Genomic DNA, 17,902 nt, shown 5'->3' with positions numbered 1-17,902 from the left:
CAATTTTTGTCCGATTTGGCTTAAAGTTTGCACAAAGTGTTCTGGTATGACTTCCAACAACTGTGCCAAATATGGTCCAAATCGGTCTATAACCTGATGTAGCTCCCATATAAACCGATCTTCCGATTTGACTTCTTGAGCCCATGGAAGCCACAATATTTGTCCGATTTTGCTGAAATTTTCCATGTAGTGTTCTGTTATGACTACCAACAACTGTGCAATGTTCGGTCTGAATGGGTCTATAACCTGATATAGCTCCCAAATAAACCGATCTCCCGATTTGACTTCTTGAGCCCTTACAAGCCGCATTTTTAGTCCAATTTGGCTGAAATTTTGCATGTAGTGTTTTGTTATAACTTTCAACAACTGTGCCAAGTAGGATTTAAATCAGTGTATAACATGATATAGCTCCAATAAAAACCGATCTCCCGATTTGACTTCTTGAGCCCTTACAAGCCGCAATTTTTGTATCATTTGACTAAATTTTGCATGCGGTGTTCTGTTATGACTTCCACCAACAGCGCCAAGTACGGTCTGAATCGGTCTATAACCTGATTTAGCTCCCATATAAATCGATCTCCCGATTTGACTTCTTGAGGTCTTACAAGCCGCAATTTTTGTCCGATTTGGCTGAAATGTTGCATGTAGTGTTCTGTTATGACTATATTCGGGAAAGATGTTGGGAGTCCTGATACAACTGACTGTTCTTAGTTTCAGCGAAATCGGGTAATAAATGCGCCTGTTATCGGTCTATATGACAGCTTTATATAAATATGGTCCGATATTCACCATATTCGGTTCGGACGTCGAGGACCATAGTGCAACTTTTTATGGTCTTTAGGTCCTAAAGCTGAAGATCGGTCTCTATGGCAGGTATATCTAAATATAGCCCGATATTCGGGATAGATGTTGATACAACTCACAATGTCAAATTTCAGCGAAGTCGGGTAATAAATGCTCCTTTTATAGGCTAAGACCCAAAATCGGCATATCGGTCTATATGGCAGCTTTATCCAAAAATGTTCCGATCTGAACCATTTTTGATTCGAATATCGGCGGGCCTAATAAAACTCACTGTGACAAATTTCAGAGAAATCGGGTAATAAATGCATCTGGTATAGGCTTAAGACCTTAAACCGTCAATCGTTCTATATGGCAGCTATATCCAAATATGGTACGATCGATTGAAGAACTTAACATGCGTATAGAACAAATACGACTCTGTGTAAAATTTCATTTCAATATCTAGAGACGGTAGCATGATTAAAACTGACGGACAACACACGGACATCGTTAAATCGTCTTAGTATTTTCAACGATCCGTAATATAAATACTTTGTAAGTTCGGAAATGGATGTGTTACAAACGGAATGACTAAATATACCCCCTATCCTCTGGTGGTGGGTATAAAAATATTGAAAAACTTACTTTTGTTCAATTTTGCAAATATTTTCACCTAGCGCCGTTAGTATCGATAAAAACTACAATCGATATTCAGACAAAAAAAAAATATCGATAGTGCAATCGATATTTTGGCCGCCCTAGATAGCATGTGTAGGGCATGCGGGGAAGGTGATAGACGTTGGAGCATTTCCTTTGTCATTGCCCGGCTTTCACGTCTAACAGACACCGGCACTTCAACTTAGGGGAGTGGCATGGAAAATAATTAAGGATTTTGTAAGTAGCACTGAATTCATAACTTAGATTTTCTTTTTCGATGTTACTTTTTTGTATTTAGAGCGCACAACAAATCCGATTACTGGCTTAGGTGTACTACCTGCGCCCTCTTTTCAACCTAACCTGTTGGTTAGGTTTTTGGGGATTGCAAATGAGCCACATCTATTCAGATAAGTGAGCCTCTAGAAGTTTTTTTTTAGCCGATTTGGCTGAAATTTCGCACAGAGTGTTTTCTTATGACTTCAAACGCCAAGTAGGGTTCAGATCGGTATATAATCTGATATAACTCCTATATAAACCATTCTCCCCAGTTTACTTCTTTAGCTCATGGAAGCAGCAATTGTTAACCGATTTGGCTGAAATTGTGCTCGCAGTATTTTGTTATGACTTCCAACACTCTCAATTAGTCTTGTATGGTTCCCAGGAGCTTCAGTTTTTGTCTGATTTGGCAGAAATTTAGTACGTACGGTGGGTTCACAAGATTCAGCCCGGTCGAACTCAGCATGTTTTTACTTGTTGTTCCAAGTTTAAGATTGCTTGCCTCAACCATAGGATATGGGGGTATAATAATTTCGTCATTCTGTTGGTAACTATTCGAAATATTCGTCTGAGACCCCATAAAGTATATATATTCTTGATCGTCGCGACATTTTCTGTCGATCTAGCCATGTCCGCCCGTCTGTCCTTCCGTCCGTCTGTCTGTCAAAAGCACGCTAAAGGAGTAAAGCTAGCCGTTTGAAATTTTGTACAAATACTTCTTATTAGTGTAGGTCAGTTGGTATTGTAAATGGGACATATCGGTCCATGTTTTGATATAGCTGCCATATAAACCGATCTTTGGGTCTTGACTTCTTGAGCCTCTAGAGTGCGCAATTCTTATCCGATTGAAATGAAATTTTGCACGACGTGTTTTGTTATGATATCCAACAACTGTGCCAAGTATGGTTCAAATCGGTCCATAACCTGATATAACTGTCATATAAACCGATATTGGGTCTTGACTTCTTGAGCCTCTAGAGTGCGCAATTCTTATCCGATTTTAATGAATTTTTGCACGACGCGTTTTGTTATGATACTCAACAACTGTGCCAAATATGGTTCAAATCGGTTCATAACCTCATATAGCTGTCATATAAACCAATCTTGGGTCTTGACTTCTTGAGCCTCTAGATGGCGCAATTCCTATCCGATTGGAATGAAATTTTGCACGAAGAGTTTTGTTTTGATATCCAACAAATGTGCCAAGTATGGTTCAAATCGGTTCATAACCTCATATAGCTGTCATATAAACCGATCTTGGGTCTTGACTTCTTGAGCCTCTGGAGTGCGCAATTCTTATCCAATTGGAATGAAATTTTGCACGAAGAGTTTTGTTTTGATATCCAACAATTGTGCCAAGTATGGTTCAAATCGATTCATAACCTGATATAGCTGCCATATAAACCGATCTGGGGGCTTGGCTTCTTGAGCTTCTAGAGGGCGCAATTCCTATCCGATTTGGCTGAAATTTTTTTACTTTCAACAACTGTGTCAAATGAGGTTCAAATCGGTTCATAACCTGATATAGCTGCCATATAAACCGATCTGGGATCTTGACTTCTTGAGCCTCTAGAGGGCGCAATTATTATCCGATTTGCATGAAATTTTGTACGACCGATCAACTCATGACCATCAACATACGTGTTTATTGTGGTCTGAATCGGTCTATAGCTCGATACAGCTCCCATATAAATCGATCTCTTTATTTTACTTCTTGAGCCCCCAAAGGACGCAATTCTTATTCGAATTGGCTGACATTTTTCACAGGTCTCCAGCATATAATTTAATTGCGGTGCAAACCGGACCATATCTTGATATCGCTCTAATAGCAGACAAATATTTTCTTATATCCTGTTTTGCCTAAGAAGAGATGCCGGGAAAAGAACTCGACAAATTCGATCCATGGTGGAGGATATGTAAGATTCGGCCCGGCCGAACTTAGCACGCTTTTACTTGTTCTCTAATTGGCTATGACAGAATATTTGTTCCACTAGCCGAACGTAGAATAGCGTTCCAAGCGCCTCGGTCTTCTGCGCTCATTCTAAAATCTCTGACACCAAGTTTCGAGGTGTCTGCCACCACTTGATCTTTCCATCGGCCATTTGGTCTTCCCGGTTTGCGTGTACCACCGTGTTTAAGATTGAGTTTTCCTAAATATACCAACTGCTTTGCAACCATAACAAAAAATATTTTTCAACCAACTTAATTTGTGTATCTATTTGTTGAAAACTCTCTAAATTGCAAACATTTTTTTCACATTTCGTCTTTATTTTTCTCTGTACCTTCTTCACATGAATTTCTAACTTCACTAAGCCGTAAACACAACATGAAACGTTGCACTTTCCTGTCATTCATTATGCGCATGCATTGCATATAAGCTAAGGCGGAAGTAAAACTTTCTAACATCCGTTCAGACTTTAAGTTGCCATATCTTCTCTGCATAAACCACTGTAGAGGTAAAGTTGAGTTAAGTTGAGTTATTTAAAAACGATTTCAATAGAAATTCAAATGTGAACTTGTAAAAATCTAAATAACAAAAAAAAAAAAAAACAAAATAAAAACAACAACAGAAAGTTTTTAAACAAAACATAATCTAGGCAACATCAAAAACATTGATGATATTTTAAGTTACGAAAAGTTTCCAGAGCAAAGCAAATAATAAATAAATTTAAATACAGAAAAACTTAAGTTGAAGCCAGCTGTGGCTTGCTTTGTCTATTTGGAAAAAAATCTCTAGAGGACACTCAGCATGAGTATGTAAAGAAACTAGGAAAGTACCTCGTCTGCGCTTACCTAAAATTGCATTGTGTGATATTCAATTAGAAAAATTTACTACAATATATTTTCTGATGCATGCCTAAGAGTCCAATGCGCCATTTTTATACCCAGCACAAAAGGATAGGGATTTGCATTTTGCATTTCAAAACACCCATTTTCGACCTTATAAAAGTATGAATATTCTAGATGGTTGCAAAATTCTAATACTATCTAAATAGCAATGTACATGCGTCCTTTTTTCCTGTCTCTCTGCAGAAATCACGTTACAGCCTTTAAAAATAATGATAGGCAGCTTAAGTTCGAAGATGGTCTTTGTCGGATTATACCTCGATATAGTTCCCATATATACCAATATACCATATATAAAACAGTCGCATTTATTACCCGATTTTGCCGAAATTTTGTACTTCAACCTTTTTTTGATCCTATGAAATCTGAGCCGAGTATGGTCCGAACCGAACTATATTTGGATATAGCTGTACTATAAACCACATTTAATCACAGATTTTGTTGAAATTTGTCCAGTGAGTTGTTTTTGATTTTTATACCCTCCACCATAGGATGGGGGTATACTAATTTCGTCATTCTGTTTGTAAATCCTCGAAATGTTCGTTTAAGACCCCATGCAGTATATATATTATTGATCGACATGATATTTTAAATCGATCTAGCCATGTCCGTCCGTCTGTCCGTCCGTCCGTCCGTCTATCCATCCGTCTGTCCATCCGTCCATCTGTCCGTCCATCCGTCCGTCTGTCTGTCGAAAGCACGCTAACTTTCGAAGGAGTAAAGCTAAGCGCTTGATCCAGGGTCTTGATTCCTTGAGCCTCTGGAGGGCGCAATTCTTATCCGATTTGTCTGAAATTTTCGTTATGACGTCCAACAACTGTGCCACGTACGGTGCATAATCTGATATAGCTGCCATGTAAACCGATCTTAGATCTTGACTTTCTGACCCATTAGAAGGCGCAATTCCTATCCGATTTGGCTGAAATTTTGCATGAAGTGTTTTGTTATGACTTCCAACAACTGTGCCAAATATGTTTCAAATCGGTGCATAATCTGATATAGCTGCCATGTAAACCGATCTTGGATCTTGACTTCTTGACCCATTAGAAGGCGCAATTCTTATCCGATTGAAATTAAATTTTGGATGAAGTGTTTTGTTATGACTTCCAACAACTGTGCCAAATATGTTTCAAATCGGTCCATAACCTGATATAGCTGCCATATAAGCCGATCTGGGATGTTAATTACTTGAGCCTCAAGAGGGCGTAACTATTATCCGATTTGGCTGAAATTTTGTACAACGGCTTCTCCCATGCTTCACCTTCAATATAGCAATTCTTTTCTTTTATCTTTTGTTTGTCTAAAAATAGATACCGGGAAAGAACTCGACAAATACCATCAATGGTGGAGGGTATATAAGATTCGGCGCGGCCGAACTTGGCTCGCTCTAACTTGTTACATATAATTTTTGCCGAAGATCGTCCATTACGGACCATTTTTGGCCCAGTCGAACGTAATGCTTATTAACTAGTGTTCACAGCAAGTCTAGGACTAGCATGTACTCCGAAAGCATGCACCGAAAAAAATAAATCTCAAACATGAGATCATGAGTTCTCAAATCCTCTACTTTACTTAAATTGGCTACGACATAACAGTTGTGCCACTAGCCGAACGTAGAATAGCTTTCCACGCGCCTCTATCTTCTGCTCTCATTTTATAATCTCTGACACCAAGTTTCGAGGTGTCTCCCCCCACTAGATCTTTCCCTCGGGCTTTTGGTCTTCCCGGTTTGCGTGTAACACCGTCTTTGCTTTCAAAATACCTCTTTGCTGGAGCTTCTTCTTCCATTCTGACAAAGTTAGCTAGCCAAAGCAGCCGTTGCATTTTGATACGTGTAACTATGCTATCGTCGTCATGCAGCTTTTACAGCTCGTAGTTCATACGACGCCTATATTCTCGATTAACACAAACTAATCCATATATTTTACGAAGAATCTTTCTCTCAAACACTCCAAGTACTGCCTTGTCTGCTTTCACAAGTACCCATGCTCCAGAACCATATAACAACACGAGTAGTATTAGTGTCTTGTATAGTGTAATCTTCGTCTGTCGAGAGGTGGCTTAGTTACTAAACTGCTTACTTAGTCCAAAGTAGCATCAGTTTGCCAGTAATATCCTTCGCTTTATCTCAAAACTGGTGTCATTCGTTTCGGTTACGGCGGTGCCGCTGTAGATAAAGGTACTGACTGTCTCAAAGTTGTGGTTCCCAACTTGCTCCATTTTCTTTATCTGCTCGGTTGTGCAAGGCGTTTTGGGATTTGACACCATCCATTTCGTCTTATCTCCATTTACTGCCAGACCCATTTTCACCGACTCTCTTTCGATTCTTTCAAAGGCTGCAGTTACTACTTCCGGTGACAGACCTATGATCTCGATGTTGTCGGCATAGGCGAGTAGCATGTGTTCTCTTGAGAGCAGTGTGCCATATCTATTCACATCTGCATCTCGTATAATCTTCTCCAGCAGGTTATTACAGAGACCACACGATAAACTGTCTCCTTGTCTGAAACCTGGTTTGGTATTGAATGGTTCTGAGAGAGATCTTACTGAGGAACGTGTATCGGCAAGTGTAATCCTGCAGAGTCTTCTTCATTTTGCAGGGATACCAAACTCAGACATGGCTTGAAATACCTTTGAATGTAAAGGGGTATCGAAAGCGGCTTTGTAGTCAACAAAGGTGGTGGTAGGTGTTTATTTTTCCTTCTAGGGGTTTTCCAGGATTTGGCGCTATGTGAATATCTGGTCCATGGTGGATTTACCAGGTCTAAAGTCGTATTGATAGGGCGGGTAACCTGTCGGTTCCTGCTGTCTTGTTGTTCTTCAGTCGGGTCACCGCTACATGGACCTCATTTTGACTAGGAGGTAAACATTCTATACCACCATCAGGGATTGGTTCTGCTATATCCTCTCCGCTGCCATCGTCGGACACTAGCACTTGGGTAATATGTTGTCTGCTTATCCTTAGCATACTATCTGTGTCAGTTACCAGATGCCCTTCTTTCTCTCTGCAGGAGGATGTGCCTGCAGCAAAGCCATCGATTTCGTGTTTGATTATTTGGTAGAATTTCATTCTGATTTCTGTACATCTCAATTCGCTTACACTCACGTCTTTCCATTTGTTTTCTCTTTCTGTGGAATAGACGTTTCTCCTCTCTCCTTTTCTCCTAATAATTGTAGGTGTAGGACTGTCAACAGCTTTGTAGTCAACAAAGAGATGGTAGGTATTAATTTGTCCTTCTCGGGTGTTTTTTTCAGAATTTGGCGCAGTGTGAATATCTGGTCCAAGATGGATTTATCAGGTCTAAAGTTGCATTGGTAGGGTCCAATTATCTCATTGACTTTAGGTTTTAATCGTTCACACAGTACGCTCGAGAGTATATTGTACGCGATGTAAAGGAGACTTATTCCTCTGTTGTTGACACATTCCGTCTTGTCTCCTTTCTTGTGTAGGGGACATAGTATGCTGAGGTTCAAACCATCGAGTATGGGTTCTTCTATCCAAATTGCGCAGATAAGCTGATGCATATGCTTTATCAGCGTGTACCCTCCGGTCTTAAATAGTTCAGCGAGTAATCCGTCGGTTCCTGCTGCCTTATTGTTCAGCCAAATTCATGCCTCGTGTTATGGCAGCTATAGTATAGTTCGTCACCATTTGGTGTTGTGTTGACGCCATTCCCTGTCCACCACACTTCCTGTAAGGCGGTAATATCTGCCTTGTACTTCTCTAATACATCCGTCAGCGCGTATACTGCACCTTCTCAATAATCATGGTCCTTTTTTCGTTCGCGTGGGTCGTCCACGTTGGGGGGGTCCGTTTTTACTATTCCTTTTTTTATAGTTTTCCGGAGGCGGGTTACTGGCCCAGCGCCGCAACCGCATGAGTATGATCCCTATTTTTAACACAGGATCAAAATGCACCATCTGTGGAAATTTCAAGAAAATCGGTTCAGCCGTTTTTGAGTCTATACGGAACAGACAAACAAACAAACACAAATTGATTTTTATATACAAGAAAGACTAGCTGGACAGAGACCGCTCCGCCGCGCCTTCTTTCACTCTCTAATTTTATCTGAGCCCTATACTAGCACTTTCAGGAAAAAAGTCCTGTTTGGGGGTACTGGTACGGCCTTTCAGATATTTCGCCCCAATATGGATATCATTTTGGTGCTCTACTCCCAAATTTCTTTCATTTGAGCCTTATATTGCTATGGTCGGTAAATATGTCCGGTTGTGGGGGTATTTTTGGGGGTAAAATGTACCCCCATATATCAAATTCGTGATCTAGCATCAAATACCTTTCATTTGAGCCAAATAATGCCATTATTGGTTTAAATTTCCATTTGACGGGCTTCGCTCAACGCTCCACCCATGTGCGAGATCTCGTGTTTTTGAAAATAGGGTAAGGGGAGGGTCCGCGCATTCAAGTTTGGATGTTTGATCTACCTCATTCTTCTGGTTTTGGTGTTGGATTGGAGTATCCCAAACCTTTGCCCCGAATATGGATATCAGTTTGTCTGTTGAAATTACGCTACAGTCTTTCAAAATAGAGATATTGAGCTGAATCTTTGAATATAGCTGCCATATAGACCGATCCTCCGATTTAGGGTCTTGGGCCCATAAAAGCCACATTTATTATCCGATTTTGCTGAAATTTGGGACAGTGAGTTGTGTTAGGCCCTTCAACATAATTCGTCAATTTGGCCCAGATCGGATCAGATTTGAATATAGCTGCCATATAGACCGATCCTCCGATTTAGGGTCTTTGGCCCATAAAAGCCACATTAATTATCCGATTTTGCTGAAATTTGGGACAGTGAGTTGTGTTAGGCCCTTCGACATCATTCGTCAATTTGGCCCAGATCGGTCCAGATTTGGATATAGCTGCCATATAGACCGATCCTCCGATTTAGGGTCTTAGGCCCATAAAAGCCACATTTATTATCCGATTTTGCTGAAATTTGGGACAGTGAGTTGTGTTAGGCCCTTCAACATCATTCGTCAATTTGACCCAGATCGGGTCAGATTTGGATATAGCTGCCATATAGACCGATCCTCCGATTTAGGGTCTTAGGCCCATAAAAGACACATTTATTATCCGCTTTAGCTGAAATTTGGGACAGTGAGTTGTGTTAGGCCCTTCAACATCATTCGTCAATTTGGCTCAGATCGGTTCAGAATTGGATATCGCTGCCATATAGACCGATCTCTTGGTTTTAGGTTTTGGGCCCATAAAAGGCGCATTTATTGTCCGATATCGCTGAAATTTGGGACAGCGAGTTGTGTTAGGCTCTTCGACGTCCTTCCTCAATTTGGCCGAGATTGGTCCAGATTTGAATATAGCTTCCATATATACCGATCTCTCGATATAAGGTTTTGGACCCATAAAATGCGCATTTATTGTCCAATTTCTCCGAAATTTGGGACAGTGAGTTGAGTTAGGCTCTTCGACATTTTTCTGCAACTTAACCAAAAGACCGATATCTCGAATTAAAGTCTTGGCCCCATAAAATACGCATTTATAATCCGTTTTCACACAAATTTGACACAGTGACTTATATAAACTTTTCGACATCCGTTTCGTATATGGTTCAGATCGGTTTACTTTTAGATATAGCTACTTAAAAGACCAATATTTTGTTATACACAATTGAACAATAACTTGTACTTATTCAGTATTAGTATTTGGTCCAAATCGGAACATATTTCGTTATATTTGCTATGGGACATAACATATGCAATTTTCACCGGGTTTTTATGAAAGGTGGTTTACATATATAACCGAGGTGGTGGGTATCCAAAGTTCTGCCCGGCCGAACTTAACCGAATGGGAGAGGGCGATTGCCCTCTGACATTTGGTGTTGTTTTTATTGGGAGGAAAGGTTCGGTCCCCCCAACTCTAAGACCCAAAAGACAATTTATTTGAGTCCTTTATTGTCGCGATATACATATACTGCTGAGTGACAGGACGGCTGGACGTGACCCAGATTCTTTATATCAACATTAGATTATCCCGCTTGAACTACACGTCCGATTGAAGGATATTTAGTGGGTGGGCCAATCTCAGGGGGTTTTGGGGGTGGAAGGCCTCTCAGACACCAAGGAATACATGTGTACTCCAAAATACCTTTCATTTGATACACATATTGCCCAAATAACCCCCCAAGAGTTCTCTTGGGGGGTTATTTGGGGTTGGGGGACCCCCCCCCCCTCCCCCCGAACACTATGGGCGCAATTTGTATACCAACTTCATACTCTACCCTTAAATACCTTTCATTTGATACCCATATTGTCCCAATCGGTAAACATGTCCGTCCGAGTGTGGTTTGGGATGGGGCGTCCCCCCAGGTTATTTGAACCCAAAATGTTATACCAATTTTGGGGTACCATAAGGTGGCATACAAAATTTCGCTTAACTCGGTGCACGTATCTCCTAGATCTGGCTTTTTTGAAAACTGAGGTATGAGGGAGGGAAATTAGCACGTTTTTACGCGTTTCGATTCTATCCAACTGGTTGTTGGAACATATCCTATGTCAATGGTCGACTTTCGCTACTAAAAGACTATGACACTTAGGTTCGTATACCACTATTGAACCAACTTTGAGGTTTGAGAGATGTTGTGTACAGCATTGAGTTCCTGACATAGATTTTTCAGAGTTACTTTTCGGTATGTAGAGCACACAACAAGCCAATTGCTGGCTTAGGTGTACGGAGTTTTCGGAGTTACTTATCGGTATTTAGAGCACACAGCAAGCCGATTGCTGGCTTAGGTATACGTCCATAGTGACATGCCATATTTGCTTCTAAATAAAAACCATATTGTATTTCTCAAATCGGAAGATAATCACAGCATTTTATTCAAAATCACATTCTTTGGTTTACTTTTTCAACAACAAAGGAGCGGCAAAGGGTGCAGCAATGGGGGCAGCAGCATGTACAACTGGAGCAGCAGCATAGGCGGCAGGGAAGGCAGCAGAATGGGCAATGTGATGGGCATTGTAGCTGGAGGCATAGGGGGCAACATAGGCTGCACTTCCCACAACAGCGGCTGCAGGTGCGGTATAAGCCAAAGGTGCAGAGTAGGCCAAAGGAGCGGCGCTATAGGCCAAAGGAGCAACCACACCGGGTTGAGCAGCAACCACAGCCAAGATAGCGAAAAAGCAAACAGCGATCTATAAATAAGAAAAAAATATTACAGATTAAAATCAGTTTAATTGCTTTTCGGTTTTTTTATTTGGTCAACTTACGAATTTGAACATTTTGTTGAAGTTTGGTTGTTTTGTTTTGATGGACAATTTGAAATTGATACCAAATATGCCGTAGAATATGGGTTTTATACTAAAATTCCACGGAGTAGATTTTAAACTGCATAGTGATTTAGTTATGCATGGCATGTATTTTTAAGGTTGTTGCGGCTACCTTATTCAAACGCAAACAAAAAGAGACATTCACACAATGCGTATTTTTGAAGTGTTTAGATGGAAGTCCAACATACAGTTATGGATTCCGACACACACCTGATGTATAGAAGGTTCCCTGAAAAAACAAGAACTAATTAACCACATAGTCCCAGAGATATGTGAAGGACTTTCCTTTTGAAAGGCAACAATAAGTTATTCAAATTTAGTCATTAGTAGCTTAAAACACAGAACCAAAAGACCTTTTTTTACCCAACACCATAGGATGGGGGCTTCACTTATCTAGGCATTCCGTTTGGAGCACCTCGAAATATTGATCTGAGAACCCATAGAATATATAAATTTTTGATTGTCTCGACATTCTGAATCGATCTAGCCAAGTCCGTTCGTCTGACCATCTACCCGTCTGTCGAAATCACGATAGCGTTCGAATGAATGAAGATATCCGCTTGAAATTTTCCGCAGATACTTCTTACTTGTGTAGGTTGTTGTTGTTATAGTTGTAACAGTGTATTGTGTTCTATCTTTGGTCTGCTTGATTTTGTAGAATATCCAGATCCCACAATTCTGAGACTAAGGTGGCGTGCGGCAAGAGGGATCTGGGTTGAGACGTGTGGATCTGGCTGGACAGTTACACTGGTGATGTGTGTCGTGTGGTATCAGGTCACATTCGGGACTTACATCCTGCAAATTGGTATCAATCCTTGCTCTGTAGGAGTTGAGACAGCTGCATCTGCCGGAACGTAATTGAGCCAGAACTACTTTTGCTTGCCGGGGAGGTCAATTTCATCAGGTGCAATGGAAGGCGCAGGCCACCGTAGCGCAAAAGTTAGCATGTTCAATTATGGCGCTGCACGCCCAGGTTCGGATCCTGGCGAAAACATTAGAAAACAAGTAAAAGCGTGCCAAGTTCGGCCGAGCCGAATCTGATATACCCTCCATTTGTCTCTTTTTAGGGCAATAAAAGATAAAAGAAAATAATGGCTATGCTATTGGAGCTACATCAAGTTATGGTCTGATTCTGACCATAATCGAATTGAATATTGGAGACCACAGTAGAAGTCATTGTGTGAAATTTCAGCCAATTCGAGTCCGGATTATAATTGCGCCCTCTAGGGGCTCAAGAAGTCAAGATCCCAGACCGGCTTATATGGCAGCTATATCAGGTTATAGAACGATTTGAACCGTACTTGATACAGTCGTTAAAAATCGTATCAGAAAACTGCGTACAACATTTTAGCCAAGTCGAACAAAAATTGCGGCTTCCAGGGGCTCAAGAAGTCAAATCGGGAGATTTGTTTAAATGGGAGCTATATCAGGTTATAGACCGACTTGAACCGCATTTGGCACAGTTGCTGGAAGTCGTAACAGAACACTACAAGCTAAATTTTAGCCAAATCGTACAAAAATTGTGGCTTGTAAGGGCTCAAGAAGTCAAATCGGGAGATCGGTTTATATCTGGACCATAGTTGGCACAGTCGTTGGAAGTCATACCAGAACACTTTGTGCAAACTTTAAGCCAAATCAGACAAAAATTGCAACTTCCAGGAGCTCAAGATGTTTAATAGGGAAATCGGGTTATATGGGAGCTATGTCAGATTATGAACCGATTTGGACCGTACTTGGTTCTGTCATTGAAAGTCGCAACAAAAAACTAAGTACAACATTTAAGCCAAATCGGACAAAAACTTGCAACTTCCAGCAGCTCAAGATGTTAAATCGGGTTATATGGGAGCTATATCAGGTTATGGACCGATTTTAACGGTACTTGTCACGGTTATTGGACGTCGTAACAGAACACTACGTGCCAAATTTCAGCCCAATCGGATAACAATTGCGGCTTCTAGGGGCTAAATAAGTCAAATCGGGAGATCGGTTTATATGGGAGCTATATCCAAATTTTTACCCATACAGCTCATTAGCTGTCCCCAACGACCTACATCAATTAGAAGTATCTGTGCAAAATTTCAAGCGGCTAGCTTTACGCGTTCGACCACTATCGTGATTTCAACAGACGGGCGGACATGGCTAGATCAACTAAAAATGTCCAGACTATCAGAAACACATACATATACTTTATGGGGTCGCAGATCAATATTTCGAGGTGTTACATACGGAATGACTAGATGGTATACTAACCTAGTCATTCCGTATGTAACACCTCGAAATATTGATCTGCGACCTCATACTATGTTGCTGTGTATAAAAATGGTATGGCAGCTATGTAAGAACTTCTTCCCATAAGAGGTGCAGCAGTGCGACACTACGTTCGGACCCGGCAATAAGAAGACCCATTATCGTTGAGCCTAAACTTGAAATGGACAACACTCATTGATGTGTGAGAAGTTTGCCCCTCCAAGCATCATATTCCTGGTCGCTATTCACCAAATCTGCCACCTTGTTTGCATGAATGTTGTCCAGACCCGCTTGATTTCGAAGTTCTCTGTTTTAGCACTAAATCTCACGCTCTGGATCATGTAGATCCACCTTAAGGTTTCTGGGCGATGAACACCTATTCACAAGATGATGACTTCGATGGTCTCTGTGATAACAGCACAAAAGGGTATTGCTTAGACAGCATGTAGTTATGCCTTCGCACTGGCAGGATCTTTGACTCCTGATGGAGGTGGTCCACATTAGAACTGAGGAGACAACCAGTCTGAATATTATTCCACTGCGTTTCACAGAGCTGACGAGACCACACAGGCGCTGCATAAGCTATCACAGACCGGCCAATGGTAGTTGTACATGTTCCACAAGGTTTCTTAGCCAGCACCTCAAACAAATTTGTTGAGATTAACGTTTTACCTATCGCAGATGTCAACAATGGCTAGGCGCCTCATGCCGTGATCGTGCAATCGTCCGCATGTGATACTCTATGCAATCTGCAGAGGGTGGAATAGAGGATTAGCAGAGGTTAAACATTGCCAAACTCCCTGTTTCGCTTTACGGTGTTTCGACTTATTATCCCTCAATTACCTCAAATGACTGGCGGAACAGATGACCAAATGACCAGGCCGATAATTCGCGACCCAGCGTTTCAGGCCTGGCTGGAGGTACTTGTTGGCGATGTCCTCAAATAGTTTTGCATGGCTTACTATGGTGTCGAATGCCTTCGATAGGTCCGTCCTATCACATGGCCTGGGCTGATTGAAGTCTCAGCAAATGTGTGCGGTGATGGCATGCCAAATATTTGTTGTGCTCTGCAGTCTGTGAAATCCATGCTGAAGCTCGGCGAATAGTAATTCACCAACGATGCCTGGGAGTAATAGTCCCTCGGGCGTCTTGGCTACTGGTGAGAGAACGGAGTTCGGTCTGTACGACTCCCCCTTACTGGGGTCCTTTCCAGGCTTCAGTAGCAGAATCACTCTGGCCATCTTCCAGACATCAGATACTATAAAAGTGTTCAAAGACAGACTGAGGACAGTTGTAAGGTACTCGACTCCAGGTAGATCCAATTTCTCCAATATCAGTGTAGAGATTCCGTTGGGGACTTGGCGCCGCGGATGACATTCGTAAATTCGTCCATGGTAATTTATGATGGCTGTCCATCGGCTCATAGACCACACCGATACGGCGCATGGCTCTCCTCCTTGCCTTGTCCCTCTCCGGATGCTCCATTAGTTGACAATTGAACAACCTGGTGCATCTCTTCGGGTCAGGCACAGTTACGTCGCCACAAATGACTGAGGTCCCTACTGTCATCCCTTCTACTGAATATTACTTAGGTGCCTAAACCGGTACCTAAGTAACATTTGGCGAGATGGGTGCACCGATTTAATCGAAATTTTGTATGCCAATTTTGAGCTTGGTATAAAAAATTGGGGTCAAATAATCTGGGGGGAACGCCCCATCACAAAACCCACCCGAACGGACGTGTTTACCGATTGGTACAATATGGGTATCAAATGAAAGGTATTTAAGAGTAGAGTACAAACTTGGCATTAAAATTTCACCTTAAGTGTCAAGGGGGTCCTCCACCCCCAAAAACGCCACCCAACGGGACAATTTTCCGCTTTAGGTAATATGGGTATCAAATGGAAGGTATTTTAAAAGTAGAGTACAAATATGACGTCAAAATTTATTCCTTTGGGTCTGCGACGCCTCCCCACCCCCAAACTCATCTCAGAGTGGGGCAATTTAAGCGAAATTTGGTTTATTTATATCTAGGGGGGACGCCCCACCAACAAAAGCCGCCAAATGGAAATATAGAAATGTACAATATTTGAGACTAAAGCTCGAATCTGATTTATGGGAATCCGCTTCACTCCGAATAATACCCCCATACCGAACACATTTACCGACCATAGCAATATAAGGCTCAAATGAAAGAAGTAGAGTAGTGCACCAATATGAAATCCACATTGGGGCGGAATATCTGAAAGGCCGTACCAGCATCCTTAATCAGGACTTATTTCCTAAGCGTGCTTGTATAGGGCGCCACCTCCAAAGCCCGCTAAATGAGAATATAGTCCAATATTGTGAATATGGGGCTCAAATAAAAGATTTTTGTGACTAGAGCTGGAATCTGACATATAGGGGTCCGCCTCACCCCCAAAAATACCCCCATACCGAACACATTTACCGACCATAGCAATATAAGGCTCAAATGAAAGGTATTTGGGAGTAGAGCACCAATATGATATCCACATTGGGGCGAAATATCTGAAAGGCCGTACCAGCATCCCCAATCAGGACTTATTTCCTGAGCGTGCTAGTATAGGGCTTAGATAAAATAAGCTAGTGAAAGAAGGAGAGGGTCCTTTCCAATAACATAGTAATAACAGCCATTTTCGTTACAAAATATGAATGTGGACAGTGCACGGGAACGCATGAGTAAGAAATATTAAAGTATCGAAACTCTTTGACTCATTTGTTGGAAAAACACTTTCCTGGCTGCGGTCCTGTGTTGATCAAAATGGAAGGGAATTAGAGGTGGTGGAGGACAATGACCCAGAAGCTTTGGTCTCCCATAAAAATATTCATTGGACATTGGCCACTTTTAGACCGTATTAGTCTGCTGGTCCAGATGGTATCTTTCCTATGATGTTGCAGATGGGCTATGACTATCTGGCAGACAGGTGCGTCGCATTGTTTCGGGCGTGTATCAGGTAGTCGTATGTGCCCTTATCGTGGAGGAGGGTAAGGGTAGTATTTATACAGAAGATGGGGAAGCTGCAATGGAGTGCCGACCGATTAGTCTCTCTTCCTTCTTGTGGATTTTAACATAAGGAGTAAGCTAGGAGGAGATTACTTTTCCAGGTGTCAACATGCTTATATTAAGGGCTGATCGGCACTTCGTGGTGTCTACTGGAGAGAAATTTTTAGTTTAAGGATTTCGCGTTGGCAGCATTTCTGGATATTGAAGAGGCTTTTAACAATGTTCATGCGTCTGCATAAGGGCGGCTTTGAGAAATGCGCTTGTGGAGAATGGTATTGCTGGGTAGATAATGATTATGCTTCTGCATAGAGAAATCGCGGTCACCATCGGGGCCACTTCGGTGAAGGTGAATGCGACCAGAAGAACGCCACAGGGTGGAGTTATTTCTCCACTGCTATAGATTCTTCTGGACGACGAGATTCTCAGGAGACTTCAGACCCTAGGGGTCAAGGTATGCGCTGACGATCTGGTCATACTGCCCAACGGGAATTTCCTGGATACCCTGTCGGTGGTTTTGCTTACTGCTCTTGGGGCAACGACTTCTTGGGCTGATGAGCGCCGGGAAGACTGAGTTAGTATTGTTCACGAGAAAGAGCAAGATGCTTGATTTCAGACAGCCAAGGCTGCAGGGAACAACTTTGAGACAGTTCAGATCGGCTAGATTTCTTTGAGTTATTCTGGATTGTAAATTGATTTGAAGTCCCGCATAAGGAAGGCTTTCGCTGCTCTCTATTTGTGCCACAGGCTCATCGGTAGTAGATG

General features: G+C 41.7%; 1 protein-coding gene across 1 annotated transcript; it reads right to left on the bottom strand.

The window, feature by feature from the left end:
• Positions 1-11,385: 11,385 nt before the first annotated feature.
• LOC106093866 (cuticle protein 38-like) lies at positions 11,386-11,872 on the bottom strand. Its single transcript, XM_013261031.2, has 2 exons — positions 11,809-11,872; positions 11,386-11,733 (listed from the first exon to the last, which is right to left on the bottom strand). Exons 1-2 carry the CDS (start codon positions 11,818-11,820, stop codon positions 11,440-11,442), a joined length of 306 nt encoding a protein of 101 aa, XP_013116485.2. The 5' UTR covers positions 11,821-11,872; the 3' UTR covers positions 11,386-11,439.
• Positions 11,873-17,902: the final 6,030 nt, after the last annotated feature.

This window comes from Stomoxys calcitrans, chromosome 1 (genome assembly GCF_963082655.1).
Source record: "Stomoxys calcitrans chromosome 1, idStoCalc2.1, whole genome shotgun sequence".
NCBI lineage: Eukaryota > Metazoa > Arthropoda > Insecta > Diptera > Muscidae > Stomoxys > Stomoxys calcitrans.
The sequence above is the reverse complement of the archived record's forward strand: the minus strand, read 5'-3'. Positions and strand labels throughout refer to the sequence as shown.